We start from the raw sequence: 25,648 nt of genomic DNA, 5'->3' as shown, positions 1-25,648 counted from the left end.
CCCTCCCAGCTGAGGGTGTAAACTCCAAGCCAGTGCACCAGACCTGACCCAGACTCAAGGTGTTTTCATAAGCTGCTAGAAAGCATTTCCAAAACAAAAGATAACTAGATTATACTTTAAACTTCTGGATTTCGCTTAGCTGTAGCTTAGAGGAAATCGACTAATAAAGATCCCAAAGTTATACACTACAGGACAGTACAACTTAATCAGAGGAAAGACGTTCGCCGGAAGAGTTTCGAGCCTCGGCGCTTGCCGTTGCGCATCCTGCTGCGGCGCTGGTCGCGCCTGCGCTTTGGTTCTTGGAAGGCGGTGCTCTGGGAAGCCGGACAACGCGGCACCCGCTCTTCAAAGCGGAGCCGGGAGTTTTTGCTACAGTTGTCGCCACCATGAGTCGCAGCTATAATGATGAGCTGCAGTTCTTGGAGAAGATCAATAAAAACTGCTGGAGGATCAAGAAGGGCTTCGTGCCCAACATGCAGGTAAGGCAGGAGAGCAAATGGCGGGGCCTTCTCTGCTCCGTCCCCGGCCCGGCCGGAGTCCACCGCGCCCTCTGGACCTTCCCTGACCACTGGGTCCGCCCCGGCCCCTTGCAGAGTTTCCCTCATCCCGTCCTTCTCCCCTCACGGTTGTGGGGCCGCCCAACCTGTTCCGGCACCACTTCCCGCCAGAAGAGGTCCCCGAACCAAGAGGACAAGCTAAGCGCGGTGGATATGGGAATCTAAATAAATACGAAATTGGGGTTTCCAAATCGTTTTCACAGATCAGTCTCATAAACGTATCGTGAGCTGTTTTACGTTCGCAGAAACTTCAGTGATCTTTTCCAGGGTGGAACAGCCAGCCCCGGGTTCATTTGCTGGGACTGGAATTCACCTCCTCTGAGTCATGCTGGTAATTTATATAACGTTTACAAACCTTTGTTCACTAAACCAGGTTTTCAGCATTCAGTATCCCATGTTGGTTTTTAATAAAGCGATGTCATTTCTTGCAGTAGCGCAGGGCAGGGCCTGTTTGATTTTAATATTCACTTCACAGAAGGGCCTCGAGGATCTGTCGGTGACATAGCTTCCTCCACCCACCTAAGGAAGAAGCTCAGCCAGGACTTGATGTGCGGTTTACTACTTTGACATCCCAGATGGCGACTTGAGGGCTCAGGATCATCAGACAGTTTGAAAGCTTGGGCTCTGTATCTGTTGGCCTTCATCACCATCTGTGCTCATATTTTTCATTAATGTGAAAAAAGAAAACGTTTGTGAAGTTTTGCGACGTATTTTTAGATAGTTTTTGAAATCCCTGAAGGTGCCAAGTAAATGCTTCAAAGGTTTACCGTCTCGTCTCACGTCTTGGTAAACAGCTCCCAATAGCCACTCCACTATTTTATTCAGAATCAAAGCTTACTGAGTTTCCCTTGTTGGCAATGTCTTACACTGAGGGAAGAAAAAGCCCACAGGGATAAATCTGTGTTCTGTTTGCTGTTTGGCCACTTTCTTTGTGTGGAAACCGATACCCTGAAGGAAGGAATAGAAAATCTAACATAGGGGGAGCGCAGTGGTTCATGGCCTGTAATCCCAACACTTTGGGAGGCCAAAGAGGGAAGATCCTTTGTGCGTAGGACTTTGAGATCTGCCTGGGCAATATAGTGGGACCCTGTCTCTACAAAAAAAAAATTTAATTAGCCAGGCGGTGTGGTGTGCACCACAGCTACTCAGGAGGCTGAGGCAGGGGGATCACTTGAGCCTGGGAGATCGTGGCTGCAGTGACCTGTGATCATTCTAAACTGCACTCCAGCCTGGGTGACAGAGTGAGTCTCAAAAAAAAAAAAAAAAAGAAAAGAAAGAAAAGAAAAAGAAAACAGAAAACACTATGACATGATCATCTGTAGGATCTAATAACACAGACTGTCATTGTCTGGCAGGTGTTCTGACTCAGCCTTTGATGCACACACTGCTGCTCATTCTATCTAGGGGCAAGTCTGATTTTGCTAGGCAGTTCTGGTTTAAGTATGTATACAGCACTTTACTACCACCTTTCCTTTGGGAATAGAGACTTGGAATGTTGATGCATTGCTCTTAAAACGCTATTGACTTCTAAGCATGAATTGTGCTTCCATCCTTGTGGGACCAGTGAATTTCACACGGATAATCATCTCTGTTACTAAATCTCCATTTCTCCCCCAAGACCCACATGTTGGACTAAAAATTTCTCTTTATTCCCTTAAAATGCTCCCCTCACATCTTTACGTCATTTTTGCGTTTAGCGTCTAAATGTTCTGCTGCGCCAGTGATGTCTCTTGTCTTCGAAGAGCCAGCTCTACAGGATCTCTGTGAAACCTCTCCCAGCTCCCTAGACTGTTGAAGCACTTCCTCATCAGATTCTTCCATAGCACTGTGTACTTACTGTTATGGCACTTGCTTCATTGCACTCTGATATTCTTATCAGAATATAAGGGCTGTATTGGCTGGGTGCGGTGGCTCACGCCTGTAATCCCAGCGCTTTGGGAGGCCGAGATGGGCGGATCATGAGGTCAGGAGATCGAGACCATCCTGGCTAACACGTGAAACCCCGTCTCTACTAAAAATACAACAAATTAGCTGGGCGTGGTGGCGGGCACCTGTAGTCCCAGCTACTCGGGAGACTGAGGCAGGAGAATGGCGTGAACCTGGGAGGCAGAGCTTGCAGTGAGCCGAGATCATGCCACTGCACTCCAGCCTGGGCAACAGAGCGAGACTCAGTCTCCAAAAAAAAAAAAAGAAAGAAAAGAGAATATAAGAGCTGTATTGTGTACTGGGAGCTCCTTGAAAGCAAGATCTTATCTTATTCTTTGTATCTCCCCTAGTGCCCAGGACAGTGCTTCATGCGTAGTAAATCCTCAGTTAATGTTTGGTGAATTAATAAATGTGACCCTTAAGAAATTGTACTGGAAACATTTTCCATCAATGAGTATTAAATTGTTATTTATGCAATGGTGATGAAGTCATGTTTCTGATAAAAACTACATAAAGTTGATTAAGTGTTAAATCTTTGGTTCTTCATTACTGGACAGCTCTTTCAAAATATTTGACCTGTGATAAAAATGTTCTGCTCTTTAGTGTTACATAAGTATGTTGTCCATTGCCTTTTGCGTGCCACCTCTATTGTCAAGCTTTAAAATTATATAGATTTTTTAAAAAAATTATATAGCTTTTAGAACTGAGCACACAACTACGTAGCTGCATGTTAAATTTTTCTTCTCATTATTTACCTAACTAGAGATTTGTAAGTCACCACTAGAGCACAATAAAGTGTAATTTGCTATTGGCTTAAACACAGAATAAACATACTAGGTTAGATGACTACGTTTTATGTTTAGAATTTGAGTTTTTGATTCATCTGGTGTTTTTTTTTTAATTTTCAAAAAACCATTGATATTTTTGAAGCTTGAGGATTAAGACCTTTGGGCTTTGTGAGTATAGTTGGAAGATTTTTCTTTATCACAAAAAGATGCTGAATCTGTTGAATTCTTAAATGTGGTTTTGAGGGTATGAGAATAAACAAAACAATTTGTGAACATTGCAAAATTTTTCTTAAGGTATATTTTCTGATGGGAGCAGCTCGTAGTCTTTGATAGGAAGTTTTCTGCGTGCTTAAGGTAACGTGAAAGTGTTTGGTAAAGAGTAAAGCACAGTAAATATTGCATACAGTGTATTCTGTCCAGTGCCTACACTTGCCGTGCATGTACTCAGACATTGCTTTTCACTTTCTTTGGTACCAGGTTGAAGGCGTTTTCTATGTGAATGATGCTCTGGAGAAATTGATGTTTGAGGAATTAAGGAATGCCTGTCGAGGTGGTGGTAAGTACATTAGAGTTTCACTTGTGTTAGTACAGTAGTGCCTTCCCTGTGGCCTGAAAAAGTGGTAACTCAAATAATTATAATTTTGAAATATTGTCAAGGAGTGATTACAACTTAAAAGTAAGACCAAAAGCACTTATTTGTAATCACACTGTCAGCCAGTTGGCGTTATAGAACAGATTTGAAGCTCCATCTGGAATTTGAAGCTGGGTAGAACTTGTTTCTCAGCTAACCTTGAACAATAATGGCAAGTGACCTACCATTTGTATTGCACTTATTCCAGGCATGTTACTAGGTGCTTTGCATAGATTATCTCATGTAATACTTACAGTAACTCTAAAAGGAGCTCCCGTCCATCTTGCATCTGAAACATCCTTCTAGGCTTTGTTGTCTTAGTAGCCCTGCTGACTACCTCTTCATGTTACACAGTCTAAAAACATGAATATAATTAATGCTAAAAATCAAGTGTGTTGTCTTTTCTAATACCCAATTTTTGTCTTCAGGTGTTGGTGGCTTCCTGCCAGCCATGAAACAGATTGGCAACGTGGCAGCCCTGCCTGGAATTGTTCATGTGAGTCAGAGTTCAGAGCTTTAATCATTTATATTTCTTAAAGTCCATCGAATGGATGAATGGCCATGCCTGATAGTAGTGTCATTTAGACAATGACCTTTGGACAGCCAGACATAACCATGAAGCCAGGCTCAGTGGCTCATGCCACCCGCAACACTTTGAGAGACCAAGATGGAAGGATTGCATGAGCCCAGGAGTTCAAGACTAGTCTGGGCAACATGGCAAGACCTTGTCTATACCAAAAAAATTAGTCAGATGTGATGTCACATGCTTGTAGTCCCAGCTACTCAGAATGCTGAGAGGATCACTTGAGCCCAGAGTTCCACACTGCTGTGAGCTGTGATCACGCCACTGCACTTTTAGCATAGCATGGACGACAGAGTGAGACCCTGTCCCTAAAAATAAAAAATAAAAGGAAATAACCGTGGACCTAAAGAAATAATTGAATCTGGATGGCATTTCAGTTTCTGGATGCCTTTGGCTAGAATCTCTAAGTGTTAAGAACCTTTGAAGTAGTTTTTGGGTTTTGTTTCTTTATCACCTTAACATTATTCCTGGATCAGTGCACCACCATTGTAAGTTTCATTGTATGTTTCACTTCACTGTTTCAATGTAAGTTTCATTGTAAGTTTCACTTGGATGTAAGTTTCACTTCCTATGCAGAGGATCATTGAAGAAAGGGCAAGAAGTTTAAGGGTTAGCACTGAGGGGGGAGGAAGAGCACAGCCCCCACCACAGTCTAACATTCATGTTCTATCATTAGAGGTAGATGTTGAAAATGGATCTATTCGGCAGACATTTTTGAGGTCTTCTTTATGCCAGTTACCATGTTGGGCACTTGGTAGAGGGAATGAAGTGGTATGGTTTGTGTATATAAGGAAGTTGTTAAGTGTCTGGGTGTCTCCATATATGCTGTGTTTGACCTGCATTCTTCCTGGGTCAGGGTCCTTTTCTAGGCTCGTAGGAAGTCTACAGTATTTATACCATCAAATGGATTACATTTGGCTGTGATTACTTAAACTAATGACTTATATAAATCAGTTATTTTCCTCTTCTTAACCTGACAAACCAGAGTTTGTCAGTGTCTTAAGATTATTTTTAAAATGTAATAGTACATTAAATTTAGTATGTGTTACTCCTATATCATGTTATTTTGAGGCTTTTCTGTTTTGTATTTCCTTAATTAACATTCAGATCTTATAAAAAAGTTTTTTTCTCACTGTATTTAGCTTTGCGATTAGGAGTTCTTACGATTTCCATGCATAGAGAAGATTTTGTGAAAACACAGTCTTGATTTAGGGAAAGCTTCAGCCTGCAACCTGTTTGAGAATCAGTGTCAGGTCCATCAGGGCAACCAGAGTAGCAGGTCAAGACACTTGTATTTCATTTTCTAATTCTCTTTCAGCGATCTATTGGGCTTCCTGATGTCCATTCAGGATATGGGTTTGCTATTGGGAACATGGCAGCCTTTGATATGAATGACCCTGAAGCAGTAGTATCCCCAGGTAAGATCACTGTGGACATCTGCTGTTAAGTGTGTAGCACTGGCCGGGCACGGTGGCTCATGTCTGTAATCCCAGCACTTTGGGAGGCCGAGGCGGGTGGATCACGAGGTCAAGAGATTGAAACCGTCTTGGCCAACATGGTGAAACCCTGTCTCTATTAAAAATAGAAAAATTAGCTGGGGGTGGTGACGCGCACCTGTAATCCCAGCTACTTGGGAGGCTGAGGCAGGAGAATCACTTGAACCCGGGAGGCGGAGGTTGCAGTGAGCCGAGTTCGCGCCACTGTACTCCAGCCTGGTGACAGAGCAAGACTCCTTCTCAAAAAAAAATGTGTGTAACTTCTCTCTGTGGACCATAGCCTTTGTGAAACAGAGCACTTCTCTCCATGTGCATGACTCAGTCTCATCATGTTCTGTCATTTTTCTTTGATATTTACTGGAAGTGTTGCTTGTGGATACTGAGAGGCTATTACAACTTCAAGCAAAGCATATTTTTATTGAAAATTTTGGGAGGCTCCTACCAAACATCATGGTATTCAGACTTTGGCTATAAAACAAACTGGCAATTTTTTTTTATCTTTGTAACTGAGTTACCTCGTGGACAGATCACGTCTAGTAATGTTGATGACCACACAGTATTAGTAGATTAGATGAGTTCAGCTGTGTAAAATATTTAGAACAGTGCTAAGCACATAGAACATATTCAGTAATATTATCATTATTATTCAACGATAACATTGAATATACAGAAGGTTGCATACGCCTTCTGCTGTGATTATGGGGTGCTTTCAATGAACATTCTATATCAGAAGTAATATCTTTGCAGTTAAAGAGTGTGAATTTAGAAATGAAGTTTAAATGACATCTTGAGAGTTCTGTTTCTAGCACTGGTGGACTAGGTTGTTTCAGACCAATCCCTGCTGAAAATAATGAGAAAGGCTGGGTAAAAAATTTTTTCTTAAATCTGTTTGAAGGCACAGAAAATCTACTAAGGCAGTAAGAATTTGCGAGGTCAAGATCTAGAGGAAGAGAAGAAAAAGTTCCAGATGTGTGAGCCGTACATGTAGGGCTGTTTCGAGGTGACTGCAAATTTCAGTCAGTAAGAATATACATGATTTGAATGATCCAATAACAAACTTGACACGTGACCTCTAATATACATGTGTGGTTTTGTGTGTGTGTGTGTGTGTGTGTGCACTTGCATTGCAGTACAGCCAAGCAGTGCAGAATATACATTTTTTTCAAATGCACACAGTTTACCAAAACTGACCACATGCTGAGCCGTAAAGCAGGCATCAAATTTCAAAGCATTGAAATCATGTAGACCAGCAGTTCTCAAACTTTTTGCACTCGGGACCACTTTAGTAATAATTATTGAGGATTGATCTCAGACTCTTATCAATGTTTACCTTATTAGAAATTAAAACACATTTTTTAAAGACAAGAATATATAAGTATGTCTCATCCATTAGAACAAAGATGTTATGTCATATAGCTTTTGAGAAATCTCACTGTACAGTCATGAGAGAATATGAATAAAATAGACAAATAATGTCTGAGTATTATAAAATGAATCTTACACGCCTGAAATGGTCTTCCCCCTCACCCACACCCCAGGGTCTCTGGACCATACTAAAGAACCCACTCATATAAGAGGATATTTTCTGACCACAGTGGAATTAAATTAGAAATGGTTTAAATAAAAACTAGACCTAGCACTTTGGGAGGCCAAGGCAGGCGGATGGCTTGAGCTCAGGAGTTTGAGACCAGCCAGGGGCAACATGACAAAACCCCATCTCTAAAAAAAAAAAAAATACAAAAAATTAGCCGGACGTGGGGGTGTGTTCCTGCAGTGCCAGCTACTTGGGAGGGCCGAGGTAGGAGGATCACTTGGGCCCAGGAGGCAGAGGTTGCCGTGAGCTGAGATTGCACCACTGCAGTCCAGCATAGGCGACAGAATGAGACCCTGTCTCAAAAACAAACAAAAAAACTGGAAAAACTTTGGGAGGCCAAAGCAGGAGGATCACATAAGAACAGAAGTTTGAAACCAGCCTGCACAATATAGGGAGACCCTCATCTCTACAAAAAGTTTTAAAATAGCTGGGTATGGTGGCGCACTTCTGTAGTTCTAGCTACTGGGAAGGCTGAATCCAGAGAACCAGCTGAGCCCAGGAAGTTGAGGCTACAGTGAGCTATGATCACACCACTGCACTCTAGTCTGGCGTGATCTCAAAAAAGAAAATCCATATATTTGGAAATTAAGTAGTATGCTTTTAAATAACCCATGAGTCAAAAACAAAACTATGGAAATGAGAAAATATGTAAGTAGAAAATACTTATGTCTAAAAATTGACATTGAGTTGAGTAAAGGACACCCTTATATGCTATTGGAGGGAGTGTAAATTGGCACAGCCATTGTGGTAAACAGTATGGAGATTCCTCAGAAAGTCAAAAATAGAACTACCATATGATCCAGCAATTGCATCACTGGGTATATATCCAAAGGAAATGAAATCAGTATCCAAAGAGATACCTGCCCTCCCATGTTCATTGTAGCATTGTTCACAGTAGCCAAGATATGGAAACAGCCTGAATACATTATTCAACCTTAATAAAGAAAGAAATCAATCTTTTAAAATTGAAGGGAAAAGACAGGGAATCCTGCCATTTACTACAGCGTGGATGAAACTAGAGGATATGCTGAGAAATAGGCCAGACACAGAAACGAAAATACTACATGATTTTGCCCATATGTGCAATCTAAAAATGTTAAACTCACAGAGAGAGTAGAATGGTGCTAACAGGGTGGATGTTAAGAGTATACAGAATTTCAGTTTTAAGATGAATGAGTTCTGGAAATCTAATGTATAATGTAGTGACTGTAGTTAATAATAATGTATTGTATTGTATTACTTTTAATGGCAAAAACCACAATTACTTTTGCACCAGCCTAATACCTATAGTCCCAGGCAATTGAGAGGCTGAGGTGGGAGGATAGCTTGAGCCCAGGAGTTGGAGGCTTCAGTGAGCTATGACCTAGCCTGGGCAACAGAGCAAGACCCTGTCTCTAAAATAATATATTGTGTACTTGACATTTTCTAAGAAAATAAATCTTAGTGTTCTCACCAGAAAAACAGAAGGGGAAGTAACTGTGAGATCATAAATATGTTAATTAGCTTGATTGTGATAATTATTTCACAATGTAAATGTACATTGTGTACACCTAAATATATACAGGTTTTTTTTTTTGAGATGGAGCCTCGCTCTGTTGCCCAGGCTGGAGTGCACTGGTGCAATCTTGGCTCACTGCAAGCTCCACCTCCTGGGTTCACGCCATTCTCCTGCCTCAGCCTCCTGAGTAGCTGGGACTACAGGCACCCACCACCATACCCGGCCAATTTTTTTGTATTTTTAGTAGAGACGGGGTTTCACTGCGTTAGCCAGGATCGTCTCGATCTCCTGACCTCATGATCCGCCTGCCTCGGCCTCCCAAAGTGCTGGGATTACAGGCGTGAGCACCCGCACCCTGCCAATATATACAGTTTTTATTTGCCATTTATTTGCCGGTCATCTGTCAAGCTGGGGGGAAAATGATTTAAAAAATACTTATGGGCTGGATGCAGTGGCTCATACCTATAATTCCAGCATCTTGGGAGGCCAAGGCAGGAGGATCACTTGAGCCCAGGAGTTTGAGACTAGCCTAGGAAACATGGTGAAACCCCATCCCTACAAATAATACAAAAGTTAGCCAGGCGTGGTGGCTCACACCTGTAGTCCCAGCTACTCAGCAGACTGAGGTGAGAGGATTGCTCGAGCTGGGAAGTCGAGGCTGCTGCGAGCCATGATTACTCCACTGCACTTCAGCCTGGGTGACAGAACAAGACCCTGTCTCAAAAAAACAAAAGTTAGCCAGGTGTGGTGGCTCACGCCTGTAATCCCAGCACTTTAGGAGGCCGAGGTAGGTGGATCATGAGGTCAGGAGTTCAAGACCATCCTGGCCAACATGGTGAAACCCCGTCTCTACTAAAAATAAAAAAAATTAGCTGGGTGTGGTGGCGCACGCCTGTAATCCCAGCTACTCGGGAGGCTGAGGCAGGAGAATTGCTTGAATGCAGGAGGCGGAGGTTGCAGTGAGCCGAGATCGCGCCACTGTACTCCAGCCTGGGTGACAGAGTGAGACTCCGTCTCAAAAATAAAAATGAAAAATAAAAGTACTTATGTCTGAAGTTTTGAGGTTACTGTTAATGTCCTTTTAGAATGGAAACATGCAGCCTTAAATGCACAAATTGGGAAAGAAGAAAGGCTGGAATATCAGTGACCCTAGAAAGCTAAAGAAAGAACAACAAATTATACCCTAAAAAAGTAGAAAGATGGAAATAATTAGGAGTAAAATTAGTGAAATGGAAAGATATTATAGAAAGGACCAAGAAACGCAAAAGTTGGTTATTTGAAAAGACTGAAAAAATTCATGAACCTGTGAAAACAGTGGTCAAGAAAAAAAGAGAGGCATATTTTGATCTCTGTTTTACATGTTACTCAATGTTCATTGCTGCCTCCCTAGTCCATGAAGTGCCTTTAGTGTGTATGTTACTTTAGATTATCTTGGTGTCATCAAGCTTTACCCAGCAGAGAACCACTTTGTTGTCTACTTTAAAACATAGTTATCTTTAAAAGAATGGGTATCTTTATAGTCCTATATTAATGGCGAGAAACTGCAGGTAACAGTGCCTTACCAGCTGGTTTTGCTAACTTTTCTCTATTTTGTAGGTGGTGTCGGGTTTGACATCAACTGTGGTGTCCGCTTGCTAAGAACCAATTTAGATGAAAGTGATGTCCAGCCTGTGAAGGAGCAACTTGCCCAAGCTATGTTTGACCACATTCCTGTTGGGGTGGGGTCAAAAGGTGTCATCCCAATGAATGCCAAGTAAGAGCACACGTTTCCAGTACGTGGTATGGGAGGGATAATAACCACATGACCTTCAGCTTCGTTTCCAGCGCACTACACTTGAGAGATGAGGATTGTTCAGTTACTTTTCAGGAAGTAGTAAGAATTGTTTTTTTAAGCATGAGGTTCAGCCCATTTATTGGAGACATTAGTCAACCGATGTTATAACAGCCTTTGACATAGAGTAGTATTTATAATAACATCATATCCACCAACGTTTATTGAGCACTTGGTATGTGTAAGGCACTGAGCATCATATCATTTCATCCAGACAATAACCCTATTATCTCCCCTAACTTACAAGAAAGAAAACTGAGGTTTAGAGAGATAATAAGCTTAGTGCCAGGTGTGGTTGGGTTTACAGAATCCCAACACTTTGGGAGGCCAAGGCAGGAGGATCACTTGAGTCCAGGAGTAAAAGATGAACCTAGGCAACATAGATCTTGTCTCTAAAAAAAAAAAAAATTAACTAGGCATGATGGCTTGTGACTGTAGTCCCACCTACTCAGGAGGCTGAAGCAGGAGGATCCCTTGAGAGACCAGGAGTTCAAGGTGGCAGTGTGCTGAGATCTCAGTACTGCACCCCAGCGTGGGCAACAGAGTGACCCTGTCTCAAAAAAAAAAAAAAAAAAAAACTTAGTAGGTGATATCAGGATTCAAACCAAAGATCCTTTGAGTTCAGAAGCTATATTCTGAATCGTACTGCCTTTTGTCATTAAGTCTATTTAACCCCAACCTTCCTCTTTGAATGGTAGCACTGGATGTGTTCTTTGGTAAGTAGAGGATTAAATATAATGCTACAGTGTATCTCAGATGGCCATAGATTTTACCATGGCATAGCTTATGCAAAGCAGTGCACCCTAAACTTTGCAGAGTACTTCAGTAGCAGAATAGTGTGCTAGCTATATTTCTTTAATATTTTGCTTTATCGTTGAAATTTATGTGAACTTTGCATTATAATTAATAGGAAAAAATGTTTTTAGCTATTACTTGTAATGTTATTTAACTCCCCCTAACCAAAAAAAAAAAAAAACCTAAGTAAAATCAATATACTTGGAAGATGTGTGGTCTGTGATTTCACGTGATCCCTGACATGCAGCCCCAATTTGAAAAGCATATGTGGAACACACAAATTCCGAACATCTTTATAAACATTTTAGATAGGAATTTTGTCCTAATAATACTGAAATGGGGCTACTCTGGGCACACTGCCTGTGGGGTGACCCTGCTCTGCAAGGAGCAGTAAAAAATAATAACAAAATGAAATAATAATATTGAAATGGGTTATCATCTGGGGTAGTGGGGAGAGAACATTGAAAAGTGTAGTTTTTCCTGGCAGTGTTTTAGAAGAGACCTGGACCTTGGATGAAGATTAAAGTTCGTTCCCTCTAAGGGTTTAATGTACGTGTACCTCAGTTTCAAAATGGAGGTGCAGTAAGCCACTCAGAACTTCTGTGAAGATGGGAAAAGAGCTTAAAATTTAACCTGTGTTGCCTGAGGAATTCTAGATACCTTCATTTATTTGACCGTAATTCATAAATGATTAAGGTGTGTACCTGGTTGAATTAGTGATTAGAGAGTGATAGCTGATTAAGGTTACAAAGTTGTTGTAGTTGTTTTTTTTTTTTGTCTGCTTAATCACTACCTCAATGGAATTCAGGATCAGAGAGGCAAAACTGAATATAAAAAAGATTTGAAAATTAACAAGGAGCAGTATAAATGTCAAGTAGAACTATAATGATGTCTAATAGGGCATTTACCATTTTATATTGCAATTATTTATATGACTGCATTCCTCAAAAAACCAGTTACTGAGAGCTTAAACTTTGTATCTGACTCAAGGCCTGGAACACAGGAGATAGTAAATGTCGAGTTTTCCTCTGCCCTTTAAGGATGTGGTCATCCTTAGGTTTTGATCTGCCTTTGCTGTGAAATGACTAACACCTTTTATACTTATCCAGAGACTTAGAGGAGGCCTTGGAGATGGGAGTGGACTGGTCCTTAAGAGAAGGGTATGCCTGGGCTGAAGACAAGGAGCACTGCGAGGAGTATGGAAGAATGCTGCAAGCTGACCCCAATAAGGTTTCTGCAAGGGCGAAGAAAAGAGGTCTTCCTCAGGTAACTCACTTTGGAGGGGCAACATGTTAATTTTTTTTTCATATTTCATTTTCATTGGGGGAAAAAATCTGTATCTTACATTTAGCAAACATATTCTCAGGTTTTTTTATGGTATATCAAAAAACACAAATTTGTTTATGCTTCATTTTTATTCTAAAAAAACTATCAGGGCTGGATGCGGTGGCTCACACCAGCTTTGAGAGGCCAAGGAGGAAGGATCGCTTGAGGCCAGGAGTTCGAGACCAGCCTGGGCAACATAAGGAGACTTGGTCTCTACAAAAATTAAAAAAAAAAAAAAAAATTAGCCAGGCATGGTGGCACATGCAGGTAATCCCAGCTACTCAGAAGGCTAAGACAGGAGGACTGCTTGAGCCTAGGAGTTTGAGGCTGCAGTGAGCTGTGATCAAGCCAGTGCACTCCAGCCTGGGTGACAGAGCAATCAGGAGCTTGCAAATGTTCATAAAATAAGAAATAATGGATTAGGAGTGAATGGGAGAAAAATAGAATATGTTTATAAGGTTCATACATCAAAATTATATATATACATATTTTGACAGTCTATAGATGGTATCCATGAGATAAGAATATACTAGATGTTTGAAATTACAGCTAGTTGTGAAGGCTTTGCCACTAATTCAGTGTGACAGGTGGGCAAGACTGTATTCTCTGGATCTAATTTTCTTATGGAAAACTGAGATGGTTAAAACTAGACAAGCTCTAAAGACTCTTCCAGCACTGACATTCTCTGGTCCTCTAAATCATCTATTAATATTAGCTCTAGTTGTGGTATATGTTCTTTCAGTTATAGATAATGGTGGATGTCCATGAACTCATAGATGTTTCAAAATCATTTGAACTTGGACCTTGTCTAAGAGTCAACATTCACCAACATTTGTCCCAAAATTTGACCTTTGTGATGTTTAAAATATCCCATGAACCATTTAAAAGCTTGATTTTTGTTTGTTTGTTTATGAAGCTTTTTTTTTTAAATTAATTTATTTACTTTACTTTAAGTTCTGGGATACACGTGCTGGTTTGTGACATAGGTATACATTTGCCATGGTGGTTTGCTGCACCTATCAACCCGTCATCTAGGTTTTAAGCCCCATGTGCATTAGGTATTTGTCCTAATGCTCTCCCTCCCCTTTCCTGCCACTCCTCGACAGGTCCCAGTGTGTGATGTTCCCCTCCCTGTGTCCATGTGTTCTCATTGTTCAGCTCCCACTTATGAGTGAGAACATGTGGTGTTTGGTTTTCTGTTCCTCTGTTAGTTTTTTATATGTGTATACCAAGCATATAATGTTACAACAAAATTCAGGAGCTAGTCTATGTTATTTTGTTGTGTAGAATATTGTAAATGAAACACTTCTTTAGCTTAGGAGTTTTTTTGTTACTGAAACACTATTTGTATGGTTATTTTGTTGTTAGTTTGTTTTTATCTTTTTGGTTTTTAAATAGATTTAAAAAAAACTGGAATAAAAACTATCTTACCAGACATTTTTACATTTGCAGTTGGGGACCCTGGGAGCAGGCAACCATTATGCAGAAATCCAGGTTGTGGATGAGATTTTCAATGAGTATGCTGCTAAAAAAATGGGCATCGACCATAAGGGACAGGTGTGTGTGATGATCCACAGTGGAAGCAGAGGCTTGGGCCACCAAGTAGCCACAGGTATATTCTAGACTTCGTGCTAAAATGTACATTTTATGGGCAACCAGATAGAAATTTAAGAGCAAAAACTCTGAAATATACTGCATGGGTTTTATCCCGAGTCCTCAACAATCAAATAACTTGAACAAATTCACTGGGCCATAACTTTCTTGTCTAAAAAAATGAGTATAATAGTTATTTCATATAGGATTATCATGGAAAGTTAATAATATATGTAAAGCACTTAATGTTTGACATTAGTAAGCACTCAATAAATGTTAGTTGCAGTTATCGTTATGTTTACTCTTATGAGTTACTATCTGGCCAAGAAAGAGCAAGAAATATGTAAAGAGTGGAATTTATGAAATAGGCATTCATTTGGCAGATTACGTATCATATACCTGCTCTGCAACATTAGGTGTTATGGTGGGTTTGCTGATGAAATAGGCAGATACTTTGCACTCAAATTGTCTCATGAAGTAAAGGTCATGTCTATTTAAAAGAAAAAATAAATATTAAAAGGTAGCAATTAATTATATAGGAGAGTCAAACAAAACACATTTAGGAAAAAGATTTTGGAGATGGCTTCATGGACCCAGTGTTCAACTGGATCTCAGTTTGGACAATTACACACAAAGACATTGGTGACAAGGAAGCATGAACAAAAGCAGGAAGCAGCGAAGTACTGGATAGGTCCTTTTCGATAGCTTGGAGGGTGTGTGAAATAATGTATGAATTGTGATAGTTACTACAGGACTGAATGAAGTGGGATGAATGCAGAAATGAAAACAAAAAACAGAAGAACCTCTAAAGAAGGAGTCGGGGGCTTCTTGCTTCTAGTGAGCAAGGGCCTTGAGCTTCCACAGCCTTTCGTATTTATTGGGTAGAAAGAGCAGGGAGGAGGAGGTAATGATTGGTCAGCTGCTTGATTGATCACAGGTTCATATTATTGCTAACAGGCTTCACATGTGCCTGATCACAAGAAACACTTGTGCCTGGGACGTGGCTGCCCTCAGCATTCCTTCTGGGCAGCAGACACAGTTGTCAGCTTGCCAACATCCTGCATTCATAAGAACAGTTTGCTGTTTACTCATACAGCCTCCAGTGGTATACTGAGTTGTTCATGACCCTCATTCTTTTGGCCTCCAACAGTGAATCAATGAAAGGGTATATAGATGCCTGGAAATTGTTAAAAGCTTAAAATTTCATGTTACAGATCAACCTCTAGTCCATTTTATTGTGTGAGAATTTAATAATTTGTGCCAGCCTGACCCTTTAGACTATTTAACCTAGCAGATGTGTGAAGTGTCGACTAGTGTTTCAGAACATTCCCCTGAGTACTTCTCTGCATTTTGTCATGGATTTGATTAATCATGAAGGCAACAAAATGTATTTTACTACGACTATTCCCATGCATTCACATACTGAGAAAGGAGTAATGAAGACCATATTGTGGCTCTTTGTTTACATATCCGATTCTCTTTCAAGTTCCTAGGTTGACTTTGTATCCCACAAACTGTCACTGCACTCTGAAAGATTCTCAAGTACCTCTTGACTGAACAAATAGATGAACTCAGAAACACATTAAAGGGAAAGTTGCCTTTCATTTGGTTTTTTTGTGGAATGAATTTGAATGTAGCCTACCTTTCTGCAGTAAATCTGAACTGTTCATTTAAGGGAAAGCTAACTGGTTTGGACTTTGCGGCTCTTGTTCCAGATGCGCTGGTAGCTATGGAGAAGGCCATGAAGAGAGACAAGATTATAGTCAATGATCGGCAGTTGGCTTGTGCTCGAATCGCTTCCCCAGAGGGTCAAGACTATCTGAAGGGAATGGCAGCTGCTGGGAACTATGCCTGGGTCAACCGCTCTTCCATGACCTTCTTAACCCGTCAGGTACAGTAGAAGTTGCTCTTCTGTTCCGAGTCATTCATGATGATGTTAAGTGCTTTAAAACATAGTGCAGTCCAGGCTGGGCGCGGTGGCTCATGCCTGTAATCCCAACACTTTGGGAGGCCGAGGGGGGCAGATCACAAGGTTAGGAGATCCAGACCATCCTGGCTAACATGGTGAAACCCCGTCTCTACTAAAAATACAAAAAATTAGCTTAGCTGGGTGTAGTGGCGGGTGCATGTAGTCCCAGCTACTCGGGAGGCTGAGGCAGCAGAATGGTGTGAACCCGGAAAGTGGAGCTTGCAGTGAGCCGAGATCGTGCCACTGCACTCCAGCCTGGGTGACAGAGTGAGACTCCTGTCTCCAAAAAAAAAAAAAAACATAGTGCAGTCCAATCAAAGCCTGTGGTGTTTGGTTTTGGAAATTCACATAGTTAACATTCAGAATACCAGAGAAGTGTCCAAGGTTTTGGTGTCGTCTTAAACTGAATCATCAGAGTATCAGGCATGAGAAATGAGAGAAGAGAATCAAAATTATTCCTAGAATTTGTGTTGAACAGCATAGAGAATAGAAATGCCATTGAGTAAGATTCAGAAGGCTGGGGAAGAAGCAGTTTTGAAAGGTGGGATCAAAAGTAGCCAGGCAGCTTTTCAACTAAAGATGAAAATGATGTGGTGGCATTTGCTATGTGGTCTAAAAGACAGCTTTTGTCCTTTACGTGAAGATAATTTTACGGCTACTTTTGATCTTTTAAATCTTTTACTCCCTTCAGAACAGACTACCTGAAACCAGTGAGATAAGTCACGAAGAGCTGAAGATAAGTCCTGAAGTTCTGGCTGCTTTTATCTTCTGTGTTTTCTCCTAGGCTTTCGCCAAGGTCTTCAACACAACCCCTGATGACTTGGACCTACACGTGATCTATGATGTTTCTCACAATATTGCCAAAGTGGAGCAGCATGTGGTGGACGGAAAGGAACGGACACTGTTAGTACACAGGAAGGGATCCACCCGTGCTTTCCCTCCTCACCATCCCCTCATTGCTGTTGATTACCAAGTACGTAGCACTACGTTTGTAGTTTTAAGCAGTGGGGGCACAATTTAGATTGTTGAAAATGTGAATTACATTTAAAACGAAAAGCAGCAATTGTGAAAAGAAAATACTCTGTCACTCATGAGAACAGTGATTCCCAATCTTCTCTGAAGCAGTAACTCCTCCCCCCATCATTTGTGTTTGCAATGGTGCCGTGTGCTAACTAGCAAATGCTGCAGGAAGTGTATTTTACTCCACTACCATGAATTGAGGTCTTTGAATTAGTGGAAGACAGAAGTAACTCAGTTACAGAAGACAGAGTAAACTCAGTCTGTTTCATTCCTCCTGTCCTCTTGGTGTCTGGCTGTGGTGGAGTTCGAAAGACCCCATAGTCTGCTTGCTCCTTTTACAGATGAGAAACCCAAAACAGAGAAGACAAGCACCTTGCCAGCATGGTGGTTCTAGCAACACTTCCCTACACTTTTGGATTTTGCTTTGCTCTTATTTTGACTCTTCTGCATTTTTACTGGTCCTCACATTTTCACTCTCGTCCTCTTCCTTCCCCTCCGAATTATCAAAGAGTCAAAGTACTATCTTAATATAGTTTACAAACCGCGTGTTTAAAAGTCTGGGTTTCTCCGTCGGGTGTGGTGGCTCACACCTGTAATCCCAGCACTTTGGGAGGCCAAGGCAGGCGAATCACGAGTTCGGGAGATTGAGACCATCCTGGCTAACATGGTGAAACCCCTCCTCTATTAAAAATACAAAAAATTAGCTGGGCGTGGTGGCGGGCGCCTGTAGTCCCAGCAACTCGGGAGGCTGAGGCAAGAGAATGGCGTGAACCCGGGAGGCGGAGCTTGCAGTGAGCCAAGATCCCACCACTGCACTCCAGCCTGGGCAACAGAGCAAGACTCCATCTCAAAAAAAAAAAAAAAAAAAAAAGTCTGGGTTTCTCCTATAATCCTACAGTGCAAGAGAAAATTTAAATTTTATGCATAAAAAGCTTATGTTTTTCTGAATTTTAACATGTTTGATTTATGTGCATCCTCAGCTCACTGGACAGCCAGTGCTCATTGGTGGCACCATGGGAACCTGTAGTTATGTTCTTACTGGCACTGAACAGGGCATGACTGAGACCTTTGGAACAACCTGTCATGGAGCGGTGAGGAAAACAGAAACTTCCTTAGAAATGCTCTCTTCAGTTTAGCTATGGTTTTCCATTTTGACTGGTAAATGTAGCCGATTGAACATTAACAGAGTTGAGACTTGGGTCTATCATGTCTTGTACTTCAAATTGTTCCCCATAATGTATACTATTTAGTGAACTGACTAGGGTCACCTAGTATCTCTGCCTTACTGAGATCTGGTAGGGTTAGGGACCGTTTCTTATCTCTGCAAGTCCAGAAAATCCAGACTGGGAAACTGTCACACTAGCTGAGCTTACTGTAACTGGTTTATAAGTGATGGAACTTTAACTGATGCAAATATCACAGTTTATCTCAGCGATTGACTGAACCTGCTCATTTGTTTAATTTGCCCCTTCCTATTGTGTAGGTCCACACAGGATTGGAAGGATAGGCCCTATTTGCAAATTAGAGCCCATGTGCAGTCTACACACACACCCATTTCAAAACACTGCCTCTCATCTTCTAAGCCCAGGGGTCAGGAAACTCTTCCCATAAAGGGCCAGACCGTAAATATTTTAGGCTTTTGGGACCAGATGGTCTGTGTACCAGCTATTCAGCTATGCCATTTCAGTGCAGAAGCAACCTTAAGTACTGTGTAAATGGGCAATGCTGTGTTCTAATAGAACTATTTTAGGCCAAGCATGGTTGCTCACACCTGTAATTACAGCACTTTGGGAGGCCAGGGCAGGAGGAGCACTTGAAGCCAGGAATTCAAGACTAGACTGGGCAACATTAGCAAGACACTGTCTCCACAAAAACTTTTAACTAGCCGGGTGTGGTGGCACACCTGTAGTCATAGCTACTCAGGAGGCTAAGGAAGGAGGATTGCTTGAGCCCAGGAGATTAAGGCTGCAGTGAGCTATGATTATGTCACTTCACCCCAGTCTGGGTGACAGAGGGAGACTCTTTCTCAAAAAACAAAATAGTTTATTTTAAAAAGCAGGTGGTGGGCCAGATTTGGCCCATATACTCTAGTTTGCCAGCCCCTTTTCTAAGCCATCCAGAGTATGGAGCCAGTGTTGAAATGGAAAAGAGAAACTGTCTAGAATACCTTCTCCTAGGACAGACCTTCACAAATGTATTTAATCCTACTTTTTTTCTGATTGTTTCTCATTTCTAGCTGCCTCCCAACTCCTAATTTTAACCCAGTGGTTTTCAACGAAGGTGATCCCCCTACCGCCATGGGGACATTGACAATTTCTGGAGGCTTTTTTTATTGTCATGGTTTAGTAGGAGTTGCTATTGGCATTTAGTGGGCCTTAGAGGCCAAGGATGCTGCTGAATACCCTGTGCTGTGCTGCGCTGCTGAATACCCTGCACAGGACAGCCTCCCAACAAAGAATTCTCTGGTCCAAAATCTAAAAGGATATGATGAGGTTTAAAAGGCCTGTTACCAGTTTGATAAAGTAGAAAAAGATGGTTTTTTAAGCTCCTTTTTAGTGTAAGAGAAAAATCAAGGAAAGGGCTTATCATAGGGTTTAAAGTGAAGTTCATTCCTTTCCCATTCTAGGGCCGTGCGTTGTCCCGGGCAAAATCTCGACGTAATTTAGATTTCCAGGATGTCTTAGACAAATTGGCAGACATGGGAATTGCAATCCGTGTTGCCTCACCCAAACTGGTTATGGAAGAGGTAAGTGAAATTTTGATAAATACATGAATATTTATTGTTCCCCATTTGTAATTTATGCCAGTCTACAGAGATAGCAATTTAGGGTATTACTAACAGAAATTGTTCGGGTTATTTTTTTTTTATGACTTCAATTTTGGCTTATCTTCCTTGGTTTAGCTTATTTCAGTTTTATGTTTTCATTTCTTTTGGTTAAAATTACGAGCCAAGACCTTAAGAATGATTTTTACTGTTCATTTATAGTCTCCATCTACATATTAAGCTTTTCAAGAGTAGTTTGAGCTGACTCTTGCTTTTGCACAATTGTATACTTAGGTTTCAATATGAAAGCAAATTTGAAAAAGGAAGGCATAAATGTTTGGAGAAAGTTTTATTTGATTCACAGGAGAACAGATTTTGTTTAAATTCTGTATATATGTTTACATATATGTACATATTTAAATTAAAAGCAATATAATTCCTTAATGATTTAAGAGAAAAGAAAAACAGTCATCCAAAAACTCAATGCCCTGACACAGTTATTACCTTATCTTTTAGAATACTTATTATTGTCGGCCAGGCGTGGTGGCTCACGCCTGTAATCACAGCATTTTGGGAGGCCGAGGTGGGCGGATCACATGAGGTCAGGAGTTTGAGACCAACCTGATCAACATGGTGAAACCCCTACTAAAAATACAAAAATTAGTTGGGCATGGTGGTGGACACCCATAATCGCAGCTACTCAGGAGGCCAAGACAGGAAAATCACTTGAATCCGGGAGGCAGAGGTTGCAGTGAGCCAAGATCACGCCACTGCACTCCAGCCTGGATGACAAAGTAAGACTCTGTCTCAAAAAAAAAAAAAAAAATTTACTTATTGTCATAGTTTTTTCCTAAATGCTTTTTTTAAAGCTAGTCTTAATTATAGTTAAGAAACATTTTGTAGTTATTTTTAAAATTTAGCACATTATTATAAAATTGTTTATGTCACTTTTTAAAATCATTGCTGAATATTCCACCAGCTGAGTACCTTACTTTCTGCCTGTAGTGGACATTTAAGTAGCTTCCAAATTTTTGCTACTATAAATTAAATTGTAATGAGTGTCTTCATGCATGAAGCTTTTTTCCAGTTGTTTTAGTAATTAGAACAAAGTCTCAAAAGTGGAGTTACGTGGTGGCTCATGCCTATAATCCTAGTACTTTCGGAGGCCAATGCAGGAAGATCTCTTGAGGCCAGGAGTTCAAGATTAGTTTGGGCAAAGATTAGCCAGGTGTAGTCCTAGCAACTCAGGAGACTGAACCTGGAGGATTGCTTGAGCCCAGGACCTTGAGGTTACAGTAAGCTATGTGATTGTCCAGACTTGGTGCAAAGCAAGACCCTATCTCTAAAAAAAAATAAGGAAAAAAAGTGGAATTACTGAGTCAGAGTATGACAAAGACTTATTTTTTTTTTTAATAACGATTCATTTTTCCCCTGATCTTAAGAACACATGTTTAATTTAAAAGATTTGGAATATACTGGCCAGGCGCAGTGGCTCAGGCCTGTAATCCCAGCATTTTGGGAGGCCGAGGCGGGCGGATCACAAGGTGAGGAGATCAAGACCATCCTGGCTAACACAGTGAAACCCCATCTCTACTAAAAATACAAAAAATTAGCCGGGCGTGGTGGCGGGCGCCTGTAGTCCCAGCTACTCGGGAGGCTGAGGCAGGAGAATGGCGTGAACGTGGGAGGCGGAGCTTGCAGTGAGCCGAGATCACGCCACGGCACTCCAGCCTGGGCGACAGAGCAAGATTCCGTCTCAAAAAAAAAAAAAGATTTGGAAAATACAAAGGAGAAAACAGAAAACATTTAGAATTCAATCAGCCAGAAATAACTACAGTTAACATTTGGATTTTTGGTTTTTTGGTTTTGTTTTGTTTTTTCACCTGCAGTACGTGATTGTTTCATTCACTCATTCAGCTAACACTTAATAACCATCTGCTATAGTTAGGTACTGTTCTATGTGCTAGAGATACTGCAGTGAACAAAAGAAACATGAGTCCCTTCGTTGTGGAGCTTTCCAAATAATAAAACATACAGTGTGTTAATGACCATGCAAGTTCTATGAAATAAAAATGAAGCAGGGAAAGGGGGTAAGGAAAGGTGGGAAGGGGTACAGTTTTAAGCAGGTGGTCGGAGAAGACTTCAGTGAGGTGACAATAGAGCAAAGACCTGAAGAGAGAGAGGAAACAGGCTACCTGGGCATCTGGAGGTGAGCTTTTGAGGCAGAGAGAACAGCAAGCGCAAAATCTGTGAGCTGAGGTTATGCAGGAGTGTTCAAGAAACAGCAAGGAGGCCAGGCATGACAAGAGCAAGCCAGAGGAGTGTTCGAGAAACAGCAAGGAGGCCAGGCATGACAAGAGCGAGCCAGAGGGAGTGTTCGAAAAACAGCAAGGAGGCCAGGCATGACAAGAGCGAGCCAGAGGAGTGTTCGAGAAACAGCAAGGAGGCCAGGCATGACAAGAGCGAGCCAGAGGAGTGTTCGAGAAACAGCAAGGAGGCCAGGCATGACAAGAGCGAGCCAGAGGAGTGTTCGAGAAACAGCAAGGAGGCCAGGCATGACAAGAGCGAGCCAGAGGAGTGTTCGAGAAACAGCAAGGAGGCCAGGCATGACAAGAGCGAGCCAGAGGAGTGTTCGAGAAACAGCAAGGAGGCCAGGCATGACAAGAGCGAGCCAGAGGAGTGTTCGAGAAACAGCAAGGAGGCCAGGCATGACAAGAGCGAGCCAGAGGGAGATGAGGTCAGAGAGGTAGGGGGCGCCAGAGCATTTGGACTTTTGCTTTTACTCTGATTAAAATGAAAAAACCTTGGAGGATTTTGAGCAGAATAGTGACTTGATCTGACAAATGTGTTTGCATGTTGATGAGAAGAATCTACAAGAGAAATTAATGATGCAGAAAAGAGGGAGGAAATTGCTGGAGAAGTGTCCTTGAATAGATGAGAGGAGATAGAGTCTGATGTACAAGTGGATGGGGTTGGTCTTTGCTAGGAGCACAGATAATTCATCCTTTATAAAAGGAGAGAAGAAGCTGAGCACAGTGGCTCACACCTGTAATCACAGCACTTTTGGGAGGCTGAGGTGAGAGTATCACTTAAAGCCAGGAGTTTGAGACCAGCCTGGGCTACAAAGCAAGACCCCATCTCTACAAAAATAAAAAAAATTAGGCACAGTGGCACATGCCTGTAGTCTCAGTGAGCTATGATTGTGCCACTGGACTCAACTTTGGGCGACAGAGTAAAAAAATAAAAGGAGAGACGGTATAGATATAGATATGTGGGGAAGATAAAGTTAGCGTGTTTGTGAATATTCTGGCTGCTTCTGTTTTTTTCAGTGTATTACATAGTAAGGTCAGAAGTGAGAGTGAGGATCTGAGAAAAGGTATGAAATATTCATCTTGGGGAGAGATAGTCATTGGCCCAGTGGAATTTTATCTGATTGCCAGGAGCTAGAAATCGCCAAGTAATGCTGGGGAGTGATTCAGGCTCCCACAGATAACTACAGCCAAAGGTAGTTTGTGGTACGATGTAATGACTGCAGGATTCAAAACTAGGAGTGCCTAGGGAGAACGGGAGAACAGAAACAACCATGAAAGCCAGGAGCACACCTGTCCTACTTCTGGGACCAATGGCATGAACCGATTTGGGGAAAACAGCAGCCACCATTCAGAAAGTTGGAGATGAAAGTGATATCCTCGGGAAAGATCCGTGTTTCAGTAAAACAAGAAGGTGAAGGGAACATTCATTCAAAGAAGAAGGGAAGGAGGGGATTTTGCTCCTTCTGGAAGGAGTTCCAGAGGCCACAGTGGGAAAGTTTCAGAAACTGGAAGGGAATGGGAGATGGGATGGAAAAGGTTATTATGTACAGAACCGTACGGGAATCAGCATGGATGGCCTAAGCTTGTATTGACAGGAATGAAGATAAAGTGAGTGTGTGATGAGATTAGTGCTAATGGTGGCAAGGCCGTGTGGGTAGGATGGAAGGGTGGGAATGTTGCTGGAAAGTCACAGAAATAAATTGTGTGTGAGTGTAGGTACACATAGATACCCACATATACACGTGCACACAGTTTTACTTGTTTTACACATATATGAATTTTATAACTTACTGTGAAGGTACTCCATGTTCATTCCAGAAATTTTGATAACTGCAGAAATATATAAAGAAAGAAAATTAAAATTGCCAGTAATTCTACCATCAAGAGATAATTACCGCTAACATATGATGGTTTGGTGCGGTTTCTTCCAGTCAGGTTCTGGTGTGTGTTTTATTTACTTACATTTACTACATTTCCTAGTTATACAAGTAATACATGTTCTTTAGAGACATTTTGAAAAAATACAGAAAAAAAATAAAACAAGATGAAAGTGTTTTGGAAATCAGCACTGACCAACATCAGGCTTACTCCTTTTTTAAATTTTTGCTAATTTCATAGGCAAAGAAACTCTCTGTATTATTTTAGTGTGCATTTATTTCATCACAAGTGAAGTTTGGTGCTTGTAAAGACTGTATTTTCAGTGGACTTGTACAATGTTTTAATTCCTCTCCCGCAGGCTCCTGAGTCTTATAAGAATGTGACAGATGTGGTGAATACCTGCCATGATGCTGGAATCAGCAAGAAAGCCATTAAACTGAGACCAATTGCTGTGATCAAAGGATAGAACCTTGGACAGCAGGGCTGTCAGACACCACCGACCCTCTCTGAAGTGGAAGTGGACTGACATGCTCTTCTGACATCAGACTCAAGGCAGGACAAATTGCAGAGTGTGCAGCTGTAACTGCTCATGCCAAAATGGCTGATGGGGAAGCTGCTGCTTTCAGGGGCCCGTGATTGTAAAATAACCTTCCAGGAAGAGGCACATTGCCCACCTTTGGAAAGGGAGGAATATGCCTTCTCCTTGGTCGTTCCACAGAGTTTTAGGAAAATCTGTTAGGGATGGGTAGGTGTCAAACTGCCTTACGCAGTCATACAAATCTTTAGCCATCAGATTGATCTTCTTTACACCAAGCTCTGTTTACATTCCGAGAGGTGTCATGAAGAAAGTTCTATTAAATAAGGTTTTGGAATGTTTCCTTTCGTCTGTTGCTTTGTCAGTTTGTCCATTCATCCACCCATTTAGGGATCACCCCTGCCCTCAGCAAAACCCTAAATACCCCTCTTACTTGGAGAGCACCCAGGGAGTTGTAATCAGGCTGTTAGATGAATGGATAGTGGAACACATTGAAGAGGGAGTATGGGGAGGTTTAAGGAATAGGGGCCCAAAAGACAAAGTCTTCTTAGC

General features: G+C 41.5%; 1 protein-coding gene across 1 annotated transcript; it reads left to right on the top strand.

Moving 5' to 3' along the window:
* The first annotated feature begins 275 nt into the window (after nucleotides 1-275).
* On the top strand, nucleotides 276-25,437 carry RTCB (RNA 2',3'-cyclic phosphate and 5'-OH ligase). Its single transcript, XM_002831042.5, has 12 exons — nucleotides 276-479; nucleotides 3,749-3,827; nucleotides 4,331-4,398; nucleotides 5,804-5,903; nucleotides 10,670-10,826; nucleotides 12,809-12,965; nucleotides 14,478-14,637; nucleotides 16,334-16,509; nucleotides 17,372-17,560; nucleotides 18,588-18,698; nucleotides 20,234-20,353; nucleotides 24,920-25,437. The coding sequence occupies exons 1-12, from the start codon at nucleotides 387-389 to the stop codon at nucleotides 25,025-25,027; spliced, it is 1,518 nt and encodes a 505-aa protein (XP_002831088.1). The 5' UTR covers nucleotides 276-386; the 3' UTR covers nucleotides 25,028-25,437.
* The last annotated feature ends 211 nt before the right edge of the window (nucleotides 25,438-25,648 follow it).

This window comes from Pongo abelii, chromosome 23 (assembly GCF_028885655.2).
Source record: "Pongo abelii isolate AG06213 chromosome 23, NHGRI_mPonAbe1-v2.0_pri, whole genome shotgun sequence".
NCBI classification, from domain to species: Eukaryota; Metazoa; Chordata; class Mammalia; order Primates; family Hominidae; genus Pongo; species Pongo abelii.
The sequence above is the reverse complement of the archived record's forward strand: the minus strand, read 5'-3'. Positions and strand labels throughout refer to the sequence as shown.

Excerpts from the sequence above, each read along its gene's own strand:
- RTCB (XM_002831042.5), top strand. The coding sequence starts at position 387 with ATGAGTCGCAGCTATAATGATGAGCTGCAGTTCTTGGAGAAGATCAAT. Across the intron at positions 5,904-10,669 it reads TGAAGCAGTAGTATCCCCAG|GTGGTGTCGGGTTTGACATC; the intron begins GTAAGATCACTG and ends TCTATTTTGTAG. Across the intron at positions 10,827-12,808 it reads GTCATCCCAATGAATGCCAA|AGACTTAGAGGAGGCCTTGG; the intron begins GTAAGAGCACAC and ends ATACTTATCCAG.